Source organism: Pseudorca crassidens, chromosome 4 (genome assembly GCF_039906515.1).
Source record: "Pseudorca crassidens isolate mPseCra1 chromosome 4, mPseCra1.hap1, whole genome shotgun sequence".
NCBI lineage: Eukaryota > Metazoa > Chordata > Mammalia > Artiodactyla > Delphinidae > Pseudorca > Pseudorca crassidens.
Window position 1 is genome coordinate 47,447,505 of NC_090299.1, and position 15,111 is coordinate 47,462,615.

General features: G+C 37.6%; 2 protein-coding genes across 10 annotated transcripts in view; one reads left to right on the forward strand and one right to left on the reverse strand.

Annotated features, from left to right (window-relative positions):
* Positions 1-11,279, forward strand: part of PACRGL (parkin coregulated like) — a 36,858-nt gene extending 25,579 nt beyond the window's left edge. For 3 of the 4 annotated variants that reach the window (XR_010942941.1, XR_010942943.1, XM_067735640.1), the window contains one exon: positions 8,645-11,279. The gene's annotated coding sequence lies outside the window, so the exon portion shown is untranslated. The remainder of the gene's footprint in view (positions 1-8,644) is intronic. The other variant, XR_010942937.1, reaches the window with a different exon arrangement.
* KCNIP4 (potassium voltage-gated channel interacting protein 4) overlaps positions 1-15,111 on the reverse strand; it is a 1,191,601-nt gene that overhangs the window by 6,001 nt on the left and 1,170,489 nt on the right. For all 6 annotated transcript variants that reach the window (XM_067735633.1, XM_067735629.1, XM_067735632.1 and 3 more), the window contains one exon: positions 151-258. In XM_067735633.1, coding sequence (XP_067591734.1) covers positions 151-258 — 108 coding nt within the window. The remainder of the gene's footprint in view (positions 1-150; positions 259-15,111) is intronic.

Sequence of the window (15,111 nt, forward strand, 5' to 3'; positions counted from 1 at the left end):
TTTCATCAGAATATTTCCCCAGCACTACAGAAAATATTTTAGACTTCCTGAAAAAGTGGTTCTAAAATAATAATTGCGATTGTTTAACATTTTGAAGTGAAAAAATGAAAATGGTCTGAAAGCTAGCTGTGTTGGTGAGGCATTTCTTACTTCTTTAGTGATGTAGCCATCTTTATTTATGTCATACAAATTAAATGCCCAGTTGAGTTTTTCTTGTACTGTCCCCCGGAGCAAAATGGAAAGACCCTTGATGAAATCCTAAAAAATAAAAATAAAAATATAATTTGATATGACATTTCTAAAAAAGAAAAGTAAAACACAAACTCTAATATAATTCTCTGTCAAATGATGGAAGCAAGGGTTACAACCCTCTGGATTTTGAACCATTTATTTATAGCAAAATGGTCCATGTGTTCCTGATTATCTTTTTTTCCAGAGATTTTTTGTGGGCATAAACCACTCCTTAGGTTTAATATTCTTACTTTCTAATTGGAAACTGTGACTTAAATCAACCTTGGAACTGGAAATTGTGTCAGAACAGACACCCAAACAACAAGACGCATGTGTATAAGTGGTATTACTTTCCACTACAAGTGCACACAATTCTTTTACTGAAAATCTAATAACATTGTAACTTTAAAAATACAAGCACATACATAACACAGTTCCCATGAACAAGATCTGCTAACAAGAAATATGAGCTGTCCTTAAGATACAGGCCAATTGAAGGCTTTATTTAGAAATCAAGTTATAATATGCATGGGGGCAGAAGTTAAGAGAATGGAGCTGAAAGCCAGGCTGCCTGAATTCAAATTCCAGCTGTTTCATCTGATAGCTCTGTCCTCAGACAACTTACCATCCTTTTGCCTCTATTTTCAATATCTGTAGAAGGGATATGTTAGTATCTACTTCTTAAATTTTTTATGAGGATTAAAGGAGTTAAGCTGTTTATAACAGTGTCTGGCAAGGGCATCGGCTATGTGTTTGTCCAAGTAAATGGAAACCTCAGTCAGTATCACTGTTAGGCTGATATGACTGAACGGCAGGCAAACCAGATTAACTTGATCAAATTCATATATATTTGTTGTTCTGTAGGCAGGGTTAACATTACAATATGGTGAATTCTGATCTCACATAGAACTGACAATCTGTAGTTAGGTAGGAATGAAAGAGCAGAAGGTGTTACCAAGTCCAAGCTTTCTCTGCTCCCCGCAGGACAGGCCAGTAAATCTTGAGACGAGGTGTTGAGGCAAGGAATATGACTTTATTCGGAAAGCCAGCAGACCGAGAAGATGGCAGACTAGTGTCTCAGAAAGACCATCTTATCAGGGTCTGGATGCCAGTTTCTTTTATAGAACAGAGAGAGGGAGGAGGTGAGGAAGTAAAGTAAAAAGGCCATGAGTCTTGCAAATATCTCCTGGAATGGCCAGCCTCAGGGAGGGGATGTGTTAATTTCTTCTTTTCTTGCAGCCATTCACAGGTGGACAGGGTCAGGATGCTTCCCTGAACAAAGGCACTTTGGTTTACCATTCAGGCAGAGGGGCAGTGTTCCCCGAGGCAGGCCATTATGTATAGACAGTATCCTTTTAGTGAACAAAAGCAACGGGGAAGCAAAAGCTAAAGTAAAAGAAACAGATCCAACATGTAGTCAGATTTTGTTCTTCCCTGTAACAAAGGGAAATGCAGAAGTGGCCTCTGGGTGAATTTGTATTCTCTCTACATTTTTACATTCCAACATTTTGTAATTGTTTTCCTGTCTTAATTTCTTTAAATGCTTTTTTTTTTAATGGGTGACATTCATGTAGTTCAAAATTTTAAAATATATAAGATTACTGATAAAAAGTATGCCTCCCATTCTTGGACCCTATTCACCCTATTTCTTTCCCCTAGACAACTGGCGTTAGTAGCTTCTTGTATTCACTTCCAAAGAATTTTTGTGCATATACAAGTGTAAGGCATATTTATTTACACAAATGATAGTCTAACAGGCTGTTCTGTACTTTATTTTATTTTTAACTTAGCAATAAATCTTGGAAATAACTCTTGTCTTTTTCACTGTTGCATATGTATGAATATATCATAGTTTACTTAACCAATCTCCCATTGATGAATATTTAAAGATTTCCAATCTTATTAAAAACAAAGCCACAAAGAGTGACCTTATACATACATAACTTACATTTTGAACAAGTATATCTGTAGGATGAGTCCCTAGAAGTGGAATTGCTGGGTCAAAGGATTTGAACATTGGTAAATTTTATAGTTATTTTCAAATTTCCCCCCAAATTTCCCTCTCAAAATCTGTATATGAGAATAGTATAGCTTGTCAGTACTATATGCCATCAAATTTTTTATCTTTTTCAATCTTAAAGTTAATATTTCTTTCTCAGATTACTTAAAATTTGTTATTTATTATGAATAAATTTGAGCATTTTTCCCAAATGTCTTGATTTATAGAAACTCTTCACATATTAGTGAAATTAGCCCTTGTCTGGGATATATCTTCAAGTATTGTTTCCCAGTTTATCATTTCTTTCAATTTTTATTACATTGATTTTTGTAAAGTAGGCATCTTTTTAGCTTTATATTCTAGATTTTGTCAGCCTTTTACTTTATATTTTTTGGTTTCTGTCATATTGAAAAGACCTCTCCCATTCTGAAGTTATAAAAGGATACTCCCATGTTTTTGTTCTAGTACTTTTAAGGTTTACGTTGTTACATTTAAATCTTTATTCCATTTGGAATTTACCCAATGTTTTTAGATAGCTGTCTGGTTTCACAATATTATTTGTTACCCACTGATTTGAGATGCAAGATTTATCATATCCTTAATTCTTTTATGTATTTATATTTCTGGAACTTATGTTTTATTTCATAGTATATCTGTTTATCTAAGCACCTCTACTACATTGTTTTAATTATTAAAACATTTTAGTAATTTTAATAGCTGTAAGGGCTATTTCCTCTTAACCCTTCTTTTTCAGCTATTTTCTTTCCATTTTTCCTTATTTAAGTATTCCACCTGACCCCTATTGGGATGTTTATTGAGCTGGAGGTAAATTTACAGATCAACTTGGGCAGAACTGACAACTACATGTTGATGAGTCTTCCTATTCAAGACAATAAGAAACCTTTCCCTTGTCCAGGTTGTGTTTGTCATTGAGTATGTTAGTTTCCTCTTGCTGCTATAACAAACTACCACAGATTTGGAGGATTAAAATAATACTTGTTTATTATCCTCCAGATCTGTAAATCAGAAGTCTGAAATGGGTTTTACTGGGCTGAAATCAAGTTGGAGGCAGAGCTGCAGTCTCCCCAGTGGATCTAGGGATAGAATTTGTTCTCTTGCTTTTTTCAGCTTTTAGAGGCCACTTGCATTGATTGGCTTGTGGCCCTTTCCTCCATTTTCAAAACACAGTACTCCAACCTCCTGTTGTAGTATCTCCTCTTTGCTACCCTGATCTTCCTGCCTCCCTCTTACAGGGACCCTTGGGATTACATTGGGCCCATCCAGATAATCCAAGGTGATCTCCCCATCTCAAGATCCTTAATCACACCTGCAGAAAACCTCCTTTACCATGAAAGATAACACATCCTACGTCCGGACATTAAGATGTGGACATTTTTGGTGGGTCTTTATTCAGCACACCAAACTCTAATACATTTTAAGGCCTTTTGTTTTTTCCAAGTTGTTCTTTCACATTTCTTAGTTATATTTATTTCTAGGTATTTTAATCCTTCCGTTGCTGTTATAAAGGAGGCCACAAGAATTCCTTAGTAGGCAGAAAAAAGAAGAGACGCAGGCAACAAATCTTGAAAATAAGTTTCTCAGGAGGTAAGAGAGGTCAAGAGAAGAAAGCATTTCACTAGGAAAGGATGGTTCATCTTGATACCAATCTTCTGGGGAATGAAAAGAGCTTACTGAGTCAGCAACATGGAGGTCACCAGTGACTAAAGGGAGAAGCTTCAGTGGAGGGGAGGGAGCAAAGAGTGATAGAGACTGTTAGAAAATTCACCAACCATGGCTGCATGTGAAGACAGAGGGACAGGGCTATATCTGAAGAGGAGGACAGGATCACAGAAGAGAGTTTTGAAGATGAGCACTTTAAACACTGAAGGGACGAATCTAAAAAGAGGAAAATACTAAAGATGTGTGTGTGTGAGAGAGAGAAAAAGACAGAGAGAGAGAGAGAGAGAGAAGTGGACTACTCCTGCGATGGTGGGAGAGATGGAGATGGTCTGCCCTGGGAAGAGAGGAGGCACATTTCCTCAGCTAATACAGAAGGAAGGAGAACACCATGCAGATGCCCACAGCTGAGAAGAGGTGGGAAGATGAACGAGTCCTCATCTGAGACCTTTAATGGGTGTTGTCTGCTTGGGAGTGAAGGACATGGTGGAAAGGATAAGAACTGAAGGTTTGAGGAGAGACAAGGAGGCAGCTCTGCTCCTGGACAATAAGGTGACTTGTGCAAATTACGGGAAGCTGCAGCTCCCTCAAAATATTTTTCTGCCATCTGCTGGAAAATTGTTGTAATATATTTAAACCTGTAGTATATAATATACTGTAATTAAGAGGTAATGACCCTCCTTGGAGTTGTGTAGTATACAACTTGCAAACTATATAAGCTTTGGCTTTTTTGGAAGGTATAAAATAGTCACTGCAGAGCATGGGAAGGTAGGCTTACCAGAGAAGGATTGCTGGACAATTTTGAAAAGCCAGATGAGGTGGATGGTTATCAATATAATCCTTACCTGTCACTTCAAATCACAAAGTAATAGTTCTATGCCTTTAGCTGAAAAGAGAGGCTGGACACAACATCCATGAAGATATGCTTAGAGCATTGGTTTTCAAGATGTAGATTGCTGCAGAATCACCTGGAGGGCTTGCTAAAACAGCTTGCTGGGTCCCACCCCAGAGTTCCTGATTCATTAGGTCTGGGGTGTGGCTCAAGAATTTACATTTCTAATAAATTCCAAGGAGATGCTGATACTGCTGGTCCAGGGATCACACTTCGAGAACCACTGGCCTGCAAGAACCATCACTGGCATTGGCCCCATCACCAAGCAGAATAGGCCAGAGCAACAATGGGAGATTTAAAGTCATGTGTGGACTTTTGTTGTTTGCCTCCCTAGTTGGCCCCTATTTCCATTTGGTGCTCCATCCAATTCTGTGGAAGCGCACTCCATCTGTGGCTCTAGTGATGGAGCCATGCCCTGGGCAAAATCAGGAAGCACCTTTTATTCCTTTGGTCAAGGCAATTGGATCTGTGGTTGGCCTGCAACTGAACCCAGTCTACATGAGTGATTTTCAGGACTTCTGCTAGGAAGGGGTATGACAGAGATGCTTTTTCTTTCCTGCCTGGGGAAAAATCAAGCCTGGAGCTCAGGAGCTGCTGGCATCTTCTTGTAACCACGAGGGAGCCCACTCTTAGGTTGCAGCCAGACCTATCTCTGGACTTCTTATTCTTTTTTTTCTTTTTTTTTAAAATTTATTTATTTTATTTATTTCTTTTTGGCTGCGTTGTGTCTTTGTTGCTGCGTGTGGGCTTTCTCTAGTTGCGGTGAGTGGGGGCTAATCTTCATTGCGGTGCACGGGCTTCTTATTGCGGTGGCTTCTCTTGTTGTGGAGCATGGGCTCTAGGCACACGGGCTTCAGTAGTGTAGCACATGGGCTCAGTAGTTGTGGCTCGCAGGCTCTAGAGTGCAGGCTCAAGTGCAGGCTTGCGGGCTTAGTTGCTCCGTGGCATGTGGGATCTTCCCGGACCAGGGATCGAACCCGTGTCCCCTGCATTGGCAGGCGGATTCTTAACCACTGTGCCACCAGGGAAGCCCCTGGACTTCTTATTCGCCAATACAGTTATATTGTTTTTGTTAGTGTATGATTTTCTATTATTTGTGAAAAAAAGTACCCTGATTCACAAGCTGACATCTAATTCCCATCTTTCTCTTAAATACTATGTATCCTGAAACTGCATACATTGAAAGATAGCTATGAACCTTGAACACCCCTCTCTCTTTTAATATACCATCTTGCAGGATGATATCAATAAACAGTTATTTCAGAACAGGAAATAACTATTTGTGCAAAAGGAAAATGAAAGACTCAAGGTATCTTGTACTGTTCTTGCTCCATGCTTTTCTGAATGGTAATTGAAATCTGTCAAGCAGGAGTTACAAGGCTAAAAAAAAACCAAACAACTCTCAAGAGTACTTTTCACAATCACCTTACTTTTGTCTGTGAAAGGTTACATCTGTTCCCTAATGTACAAAACTGATAGATGGGGATTGGTACTGAATTCTGGTTTCTAATATCTTATGATAAAGGCAATAGAAGGAAAAAGGCATAGAGAAATGACCCTATAATAACCTAGTCTTGTTCTATAGTTAGCTCTGTTTATCGACCAAACCTTTAATTGGTGCCTTAGTGCTGGTTACATACATTCTGCCCACCATTCCCACACTAGGAGCTGCATCAAAGACCCAGCCTTGAGAGAGTATGTGTTATTGAGACCATCTAGATGGTATACATGACTGGACCCAGGTAAGGCCTGGAAAGTCATACATGTGTTTAGTATATTTCTTACTTTATGCTTGCTTTTACATTTTTAGGAAAATTTTTAAAGTTGTTTATTTTCTCTGATATGACCTCCCTTGACTGGAGTTAAACTTCCATAGTGGTTGAAGGATACAATTTCAGGTACTACCTAAAGTTTGCATTTCTGTTTGGAACTAATAAAAGATATCAACATGTCTGAAAAGGAAAAATGTATATTTCCCAAGATTTGTAGCCTAATTTTATCAGGTGAAAGAGATAAAATACTTACCTTGATTGATATACAATTCTAGTTAAGTAATTTAATATCTTAAAAGATGAAACCAGCCACATTAAGCTAGAGGAAAGTGGTTTGATCTCCCTGAAGGCCATTAAAAATTAAATAAGTTTTAAACAAAAATCACAAATATATAATAAATGTATATGTAAATATCATGCTTGATGTAGGTAAAAAATACAGAAAACTATAGAAGAAAGTTGCAATCACACATAATCCTATCACCTGTTCACACTGAATATTCCCACTCTTTTTTAATGCATACTTTGGCATATACTTATAGTACAAGCCATATATTATATATAAAATTATATTTATTTCACTTAAATTACAAGCATTTTCCAATATCACTGACAATTCACTGTGACATCATTTAAATAACTACAAAGTAGGTTTAACTGTATGAAATTGCCCATATTTTTTATCATGTTTGCCAAGAATTTCATATGATAGTTTCATATGGTCTAATCTAATAATACTAGCACAATGAATTTTGGACACTTTGGACCCCAAACCACAATAAGAATTACAATTTAAATGGCAGCCTAGTACTTAAGCAAGCACACACACATACACACACACACACACACAAAATCATACACCAGAAACTAAAGTTATTAGTCTATTTCCATTTCTCTTCTATTAATTTTTTAGTACTCTTGTCATTAATGTCTAAATCAATTTTACCACCTGGTAATCACTGCAATCTCGAGTGTGAAACACTGCTTTGTCTTATGAATATATTCTAATTTATTTAACCATTCTTTCTTATTGGTATATATGTGTATTAATTTAAATTTTTCTTTATTGTACATGACGCTATAGTAAATACTTTTCTCCAACTATTTCCCATCATTCTGACTTATTTCCTAAGGAAAGATGTGGAATTCCTGGGTTAAAGGGCTCTGGGAACACTGAAATTTATTAGTAGTAATGAGGACAGTTTATCGATAAGTGTGTGGGGCTTGGTATTAGGCAATTTCTATGCATTACTTTATGTCAGCCTCACATAACCATAGCGAATAGGTATTGTCGTCCTTATATTAAAGATGGAGGCTCAGAGAAAATACATGACTGAGGCAAGGGATGCAGCCAATGAGAATTAGAGCTGGAAACTGAACCCAGAACTCTGACTCAAAGCCCAGGCTCTCATTTTGTCTAGAACTGAAGCAATGGGCTGTGGTTACACAGAAAAGTATGATATAAACAAATGCTACATCTCTTTTTTCTGATACTATAGGACATAATTGTACGGTGATATGAAACAGTGACTCACAGTGATTGCAATTTTACTAATAACATTTGCAGAACGTTTGGAGGTACCAGGAATTCATAATTCTTGCCATGAAATGACATGGATAAATGAATTAGAAAATGGCCTTAGCTTTTAAAAAGGGAAAGTGAGTCAGTATGTGAATACATGTGTGACTAGGAACAGAATAAGAAGATAAGATCAGCTGAAGAAGAATCCCAACAGTTAGATGCCCAGGAAACAAAAGAAAATAGAGTGAGCAAGAGAGAGAGAGACAGAGACAGAGAGAAATTGATACCAGTTCTCTGAGAGAGACTGACCAGTTGTTATACAGGATCACTAACATTACTGAGCATATTAATTGTGCCAGACCATTTTCTAAACTCTTTAGATTCATCATTTAATCTGACAACGAGCTTGTGAGATATCTATCCTTATTATTTCCATTTTACATTGAGGAAATTCAAGCACAGAGAGATTGAGGAACCTGCCCCAGGTATCCCAGCTAGAAGTGGTAGAGTTTGGATCGAGCCTTCTGACTCACAAGCATGTGCTTTTTCAGATGAGAAGAGATTTCTGGCACCTCCTTGGAGATTGGAGTGTTAAAAGAGGAGACTGAAAAATTCTAGGACCGGGTCAGAAAAAATAGAAGATGAGGCTGGAGCATCTTGTAGTGTCCAAAAGTAAGGAATGAGCAAAGAAAGAAACAAAACAAAACAAAAAAATAAACAACCACAATGATGGGGCCATGTTGAAGCCAACTGCAAGAGCTTCCAGTGGCCCAGCTGGAACAATTTAAGCAAAAAGATAAAATATTGAACTATAACTCAAGTATAAAATATATGTCCATTTGTCCACACCGATATGAATCACTGGTGGAATACATTCATAAATGGAGGAGAAGAGACAAATCCTTCTCTTCTTTGGAAGAGAAGAATTCCAAATCAACTATGTGTACACTCTACCCTTAAGGAGTCGGAGCATAACTCCCAATCTGTAAGTGTGATCTGTGTATAACTTCCTTCCAAAGAGTATGGTTTGGAAAGAGGGATAAAAGCATAACTTTACAGTAAAGAAATTACCAGCACTACTTCAACCAGGTGATCAAGTTTTACATCAAACGGTCATAAATCATGTTGATACTATGGACTCTTGTTATGTAATAATAAAAGCACCTTACCTCTGTGGTCTTCCTCCTCAAAACACATATCCCTATTCCAATCATGAGAAAAAACATCAAACAAATCCCAACTGAGGGACATTCTGCAAAACACCTGACCAAAACTCCTCAAAACTGTCAAGGTTATCAAAACAAGGACAATTTGAGAAACTGTCACAGCCAAAAGGAGCTTAAGGGGACATGGTGAGTGAAGGTAATGTAAGATCCTAATAGAATTCTGGAACAGAAGAAAGGCTTTTGGTAAAAACTAAGAAAATCGGAATAAAGCATGGACTTTAGTTAATAATAGTGTATCAACATTAGTTCATTAATTGTAACAAGTTTACCATATTAATGCGTGATGTGAATAACAGGAAACTGGGTGTGAGGTGTATGGGAACTCTCTGTACTATCTTTGCAGTTTTTCTGTAAATGTAAAACTGGTCTAAAATAAAAAGTTTATTTAAAAGATGATTTATAAAAAGAGGGACCTGACCTTCAGACTTTTGAAGCAGATAGAGATATTTATTGGATGCTTTTTCTCTTGTCCCTCTTGTAATAATCTTCTGCTACCCCAACTTTCATTAAACATTTCAGTGTATGATAAGAGGGATTCAAAGAACTTGCCCTTGGGGGCCACAGGAATGTGGACAAGGGCAGCCATGGCTGGAGGAGCTAGATACCCCACAAAGACTATAAGGACAGAGCAGGCCAGAAGGACAGGGTGACAAGCAAAAACTAGGACACATGCAGCATGGCCACAGTCCTCGGGAATCAATAGAAATGCATGGGTGAGGCCCAGGTTGAAGAACCTTTATGGCAAGAATTGTTGGATTCTACAAAAATTAGTCATGAAAATGGGGGAATGTCAGCTCCATAAGGACAAAAATTTGTGTCTTTTGTTCACTGTTGTATCCCCAGCACGTTGAATATATATATATATGTATATATATATATATATATATTTTTTTTTTTTTTTTTGCCACCCTGTGCTGCATATGGGATCTTAGTTCCCAGACCAGGGATTGAAACCGCACCCCCGCAGTGGAAGCACGTTGTCTTAACCACTGGCCCTCCAGGGAAGTCCAAAAAAATATTTGTTAAATGAAGGAACGAAATGAAAGGACATCTCAGCTACCTTTCCCTTTACTTCGCCAAAGAGCAAAGCTCCTGGAATGGGCACAAGAAAAGAAGAGGAGAATTATGTGGACAGGATGTGTAAGAGTGTGTGTGTGTGTGTGTGTGTTGAGAGATATAATAAAACTTAATGATTTAATCTAACAAAATGGAATTCTATACCTATTGGTAACATTGCCTAAATAATTCCCCTTGATGCCTGACATCTGAAAAGAAAATAGCTATTTTACTTGACAGAAATGACTCATCCTAGAAGGAAAGTTTTCCTGTAACCATAATTGATATTTGGGGAGAAAAAACCCATTTTTTCTCATCACTGTGAATGACAAAGGGATTATTTTGGGGGGTTTATAATGCCTCCCAGGGTACCACTCACATTTCATTCTGTCATAATTGAATTGTCAGTGAATGGTGTTTTCTTAAAGCTCTGGACTGCGGCAGTCCTGCTGTCAATCGTCAGTTACCTGTAGTAAGCAGGGATAGCTATTCCAGAATTGTTCCAAAGGAAAAATACATTTTCAGACTCAACAGTTCAAGTAAACTTGCCATTAGGGATGTGCTCAGAGGAGTGCACTGCTTTGATGGTAATATTCTAGAAAAGTTAACTATTGAAATGGTGGTAAAAGTTCAGGGTTGCTTTTGCAGTCAGCAATTGGGTCATTCAGTAATCACTGCGTGGGATGAATTACTGAGTGGTAATTGTAAACATTGGTGATAATACTCAGTAATCAAATCATAGAAGACCATCTCAGATGTCTTCCAGCAAACATAGTGCCTCAGTATCTCCCTCTGCAGGAGGCAATCTATTGTGAGGGTTAAGAGTAGGGGTTGGAAAACTATGGTCCAGGGCTCAAATACGGCCCACCATGTGTTTTTGTTAATAAAGCTTTATTGAAACACAGCCATGGTCACTTATTTCGGATTTGTCTGTGGTTGCTTTTGTCTACAACAGCAGAACTGAGTTGGTAGAATGAAGACTATATGGCCTGCAAAGCCAAAAATATTTACAGTTTGGTCCTTTACAGAAAAGTTTGATGACCCCTGGTTAAAACCAATAGGTTTTAGAGACTTAGGTAGAGCTGGGGTTCAATCCTGGTTCTGCCATTTACTAACTATATGACTTTGGACAAGTCACTTAACCTAAGTTTGTAATTCCTCATCTCTAATACGTGGCAAGTAATACAGGTCCTTTATTTTTTATCTGCAACTTACCACCCCCATCCAAAAATGCTTTTGTAAACTGAAAAAGAAAAACCTTTACCGGGAAGACAGGGGAGGTGGTGAATTTTGGTGCCAAAACTCATTTGATGCCAAAACCTGAACTGAAATGGCATGAAAGTATTCTAATATCTATCTATCTATCTATCTATCTATATCTATCATCTCTATCCTTTATCATCTACTATCCATTATCTATCCATCGATCACATTAATGAGAAGACATTAAAAGCTATTTTAATACTTGCAAATCGTAGTAGCTTGACACAGTATAAGCTTATTTACCACTCACACACAGTGAAATACGAGTGGGGATGGGGTTCCGTTCCATGTAGTCATGCAGAGATCCAGCCTCCTCCTACTTTGCTGGAAGGCAAACTGAAATATGTAACCTCACAGTCTCCATAGATGGGAAGACAGAGGAAGGAGATGTGGTCACTTCCACTAATCTCCCAGTGGTCAAAACTCAGTCCTGGTGCCACCTAGCTGCAGGAGAGGCTGGGAATACGGCCTAATCATGTGATCATAGAGCAAAGCACATGGACATTGGATCAGTAGTGCTCTCTGCCATATTTATTGTTTATCAGAGTTTTACTGAACAAATGTTACACCCTTGATTATAGCATACTGCAGACCCTGCAGGAGACATTAAATAATATAGAGTATAGGCACAGCATTACGTTTGTAAAATCTGCAAGACTCTGAATGAAACTCAGCTGACTCCAAGGATTTCAGATGAGGGACTGGGGACCTACATATTCCTCACTGGCAGGATAGCACAGTTGCTCAGAGATGCATTCTGGGCCAGACTGCTTGGGTTTGAATCCTGGCTCTCCTACTTTCTAGCTAAAATGACAAGTTACTATATGTAATTCATTCAGCCCAATGCCTGACTCATAATGAGTGCTAAACAAAGGTCAGCTGGTATTATTGTGTGTAGCTATTACTATTGTTATTTTTACACACTTAGTACAGTGATTGACACACATTAAGTGCTTGTTTTATAATCAGATGCAGAGCAATCTTTCACAGCATCACAGAGCAATCATCTGGCCTGTGCTTGAATGTTTTCAGTGTTATAAGATCACTATGTAATAAGATGACCAATGTCATTCTTAACTGGCTTCATTAGAAAAATCTGCCTTGTAGGGGGAAGTTTATAGCAACACAAGCCCACCTTAAGAAGCAGGAAACATCTCGAATAAACAACCTAACCGTGCACCTCAAGCAATTAGAGAAAGAAGAACAAAAAAATCCCAAAGCTAGCAGAAGGAAAGAAATCATAAAAATCAGATCAGAAATAAATGAAAAAGAAATGAAGGAAACAATAGCAAAGATCAATAAAACTAAAAGCTGGTTCTTTGAGAAGATAAACAAAATAGATAAACCACTAGCCAGACTCATCAAGAAAAAAAGGGAGAAGACTCAAATCAATAGAATTAGAAATGAAAAAGGAGAAGTAACAACTGACACTGCAGAAATAAAAAAGATCATGAGAGATTATTACAAGCAACTCTATGCCAATAAATGGACAATCTGGAAGAAATGGAGAAATTCTTAGAAAGGCACAACCTGCCAAGACTGAATCAGGAAGAAATAGAAAATATGAACAGACCAATCACAAGCACTGAAATTGAAACTGTGATTAAAAATCTTCCAACAAACAAAAGCCCAGGACCAGATGGCTTCACAAGCGAATCCTATCAGACATTTAGAGAAGAGCTAACACCTATCCTTCTCAAACTCTTCCAAAATATAGCAGAGGGAGGAAAACTCCAAAACTCATTCTACAAGGCCACCATCACCCTGATACCAAAACCAGACAAGGATGTCACAAAGAAAGAAAACTACAGGCCAATATCACTGATTAACAGTGATGCAAAAATCCTCAACAAAATACTAGCAAACAGAATCCAACAGCACATTAAAAGGATCATACACCATGATCAAGTGGGGTTTATTCCAGGAATGCAAGGATTCTTCAAATCTATCAATGTGATAAATCATATTAACAAACTGAAGGAGAAAAACCATATGATCATCTCAATAGATGCAGAGAAAGCTTTTGACAAAATTCAACACCCATTTATGGTAAAAACCCTCCAGAAAGTAGGCATAGAGGGAACTTTCCTCAACATAATAAAGGCCATATATGACAAGCCCACAGTCAACATCATCCTCAATGGTGAAAAACTGAAAACATTTCCACTAAGATCAGGAAAAAGACAAGGTTGCCCACTCTCACCACTCTTATTCAACATAGTTTTGGAAGTTTTAGCCACAGCAATCAGGGAAGAAAAAGAAATAAAAGGAATCCAAATCGGAAAAGAAGAAGTAAAGTTGTCACTGTTTGCAGATGATATGATACTATACATAGAGAATCCTAAAGATGCTACCAGAAAACTACTAGAGCTAATCAATGAATTTGATAAAGTAGCAGGATACAAAATTAATGCACAGAAATCTCTGGCATTCCTATATACTAATGATGAAAAATCTGAAAGTAAAATCAAGAAAACACTCCCATTTACCATTGCAACAAAAAGAATAAAATATCTAGGAATAAACCTACCTAAGGAGACAAAAGACCTGTATGCAGAAAATTATAAGACACTGATGAAAGAAATTAAAGATGATACAAATAGATGGAGAGATATACAATGTTCTTGGATTGGAAGAATCAACACTGAGAAAATGACTCTACTACCCAAAGCAATCTATAGATTCAATGCAATCCCTATCAAACTACCACTGGCATTTTTCACAGAACTAGAAGAAAAAATTTCACAATTTGTATGGAAACACAAAAGACCCCGAATAGCCAAAGCAATAGTGAGAACGAAAAATGGAGTTGGAGGAATCAGGCGCCCTGACTTCAGACTATACTACAAAGCTATAGTAATCAAGACAGTATGGTACTGGCACAAAAACAGAAAGACAGATCAATGGAACAGGATAGAAAGCCCAGAGATAAACCCACGCACATATGGACACCTTATCTTTGATAAAGGAGGAAGGAATGTACAGTGGAGAAAGGACAGCCTCTTCAATAAGTGGTGCTGGGAAAACTGGACAGATACAAGTAAAAGTATGAGATTAGATCACTCCCTAACACCATACACAAAAATAAGCTCAAAATGGATTAAAGACCTAAATGTAAGGCCAGAAACTATCAAACTCTTAGAGGAAAACAGGTAGAACACTCTATGACATAAATCACAGCAAGATCCTTTCTGACCCACCTCCTAGAGAAATGGAAATAAAAACAAAAATAATCAAATGGGACCTAATGAAACTTCAAAGCTTTTGCACAGCAAAGGAAACCATAAACAAGACCAAAAGACAACCCTCAGAATGGGAGAAAATATTTGCAAATGAAGCAACTGACAAAGGATTAATCTCCAAAATTTATAAGCAGCTCATGCAGCTCAATAACAAAAAAAACAAACAACCCAATCCAAAAATGGGCAGAAGACCTAAATAGACATTTCTCCAAAGAAGATATACAGACTGCC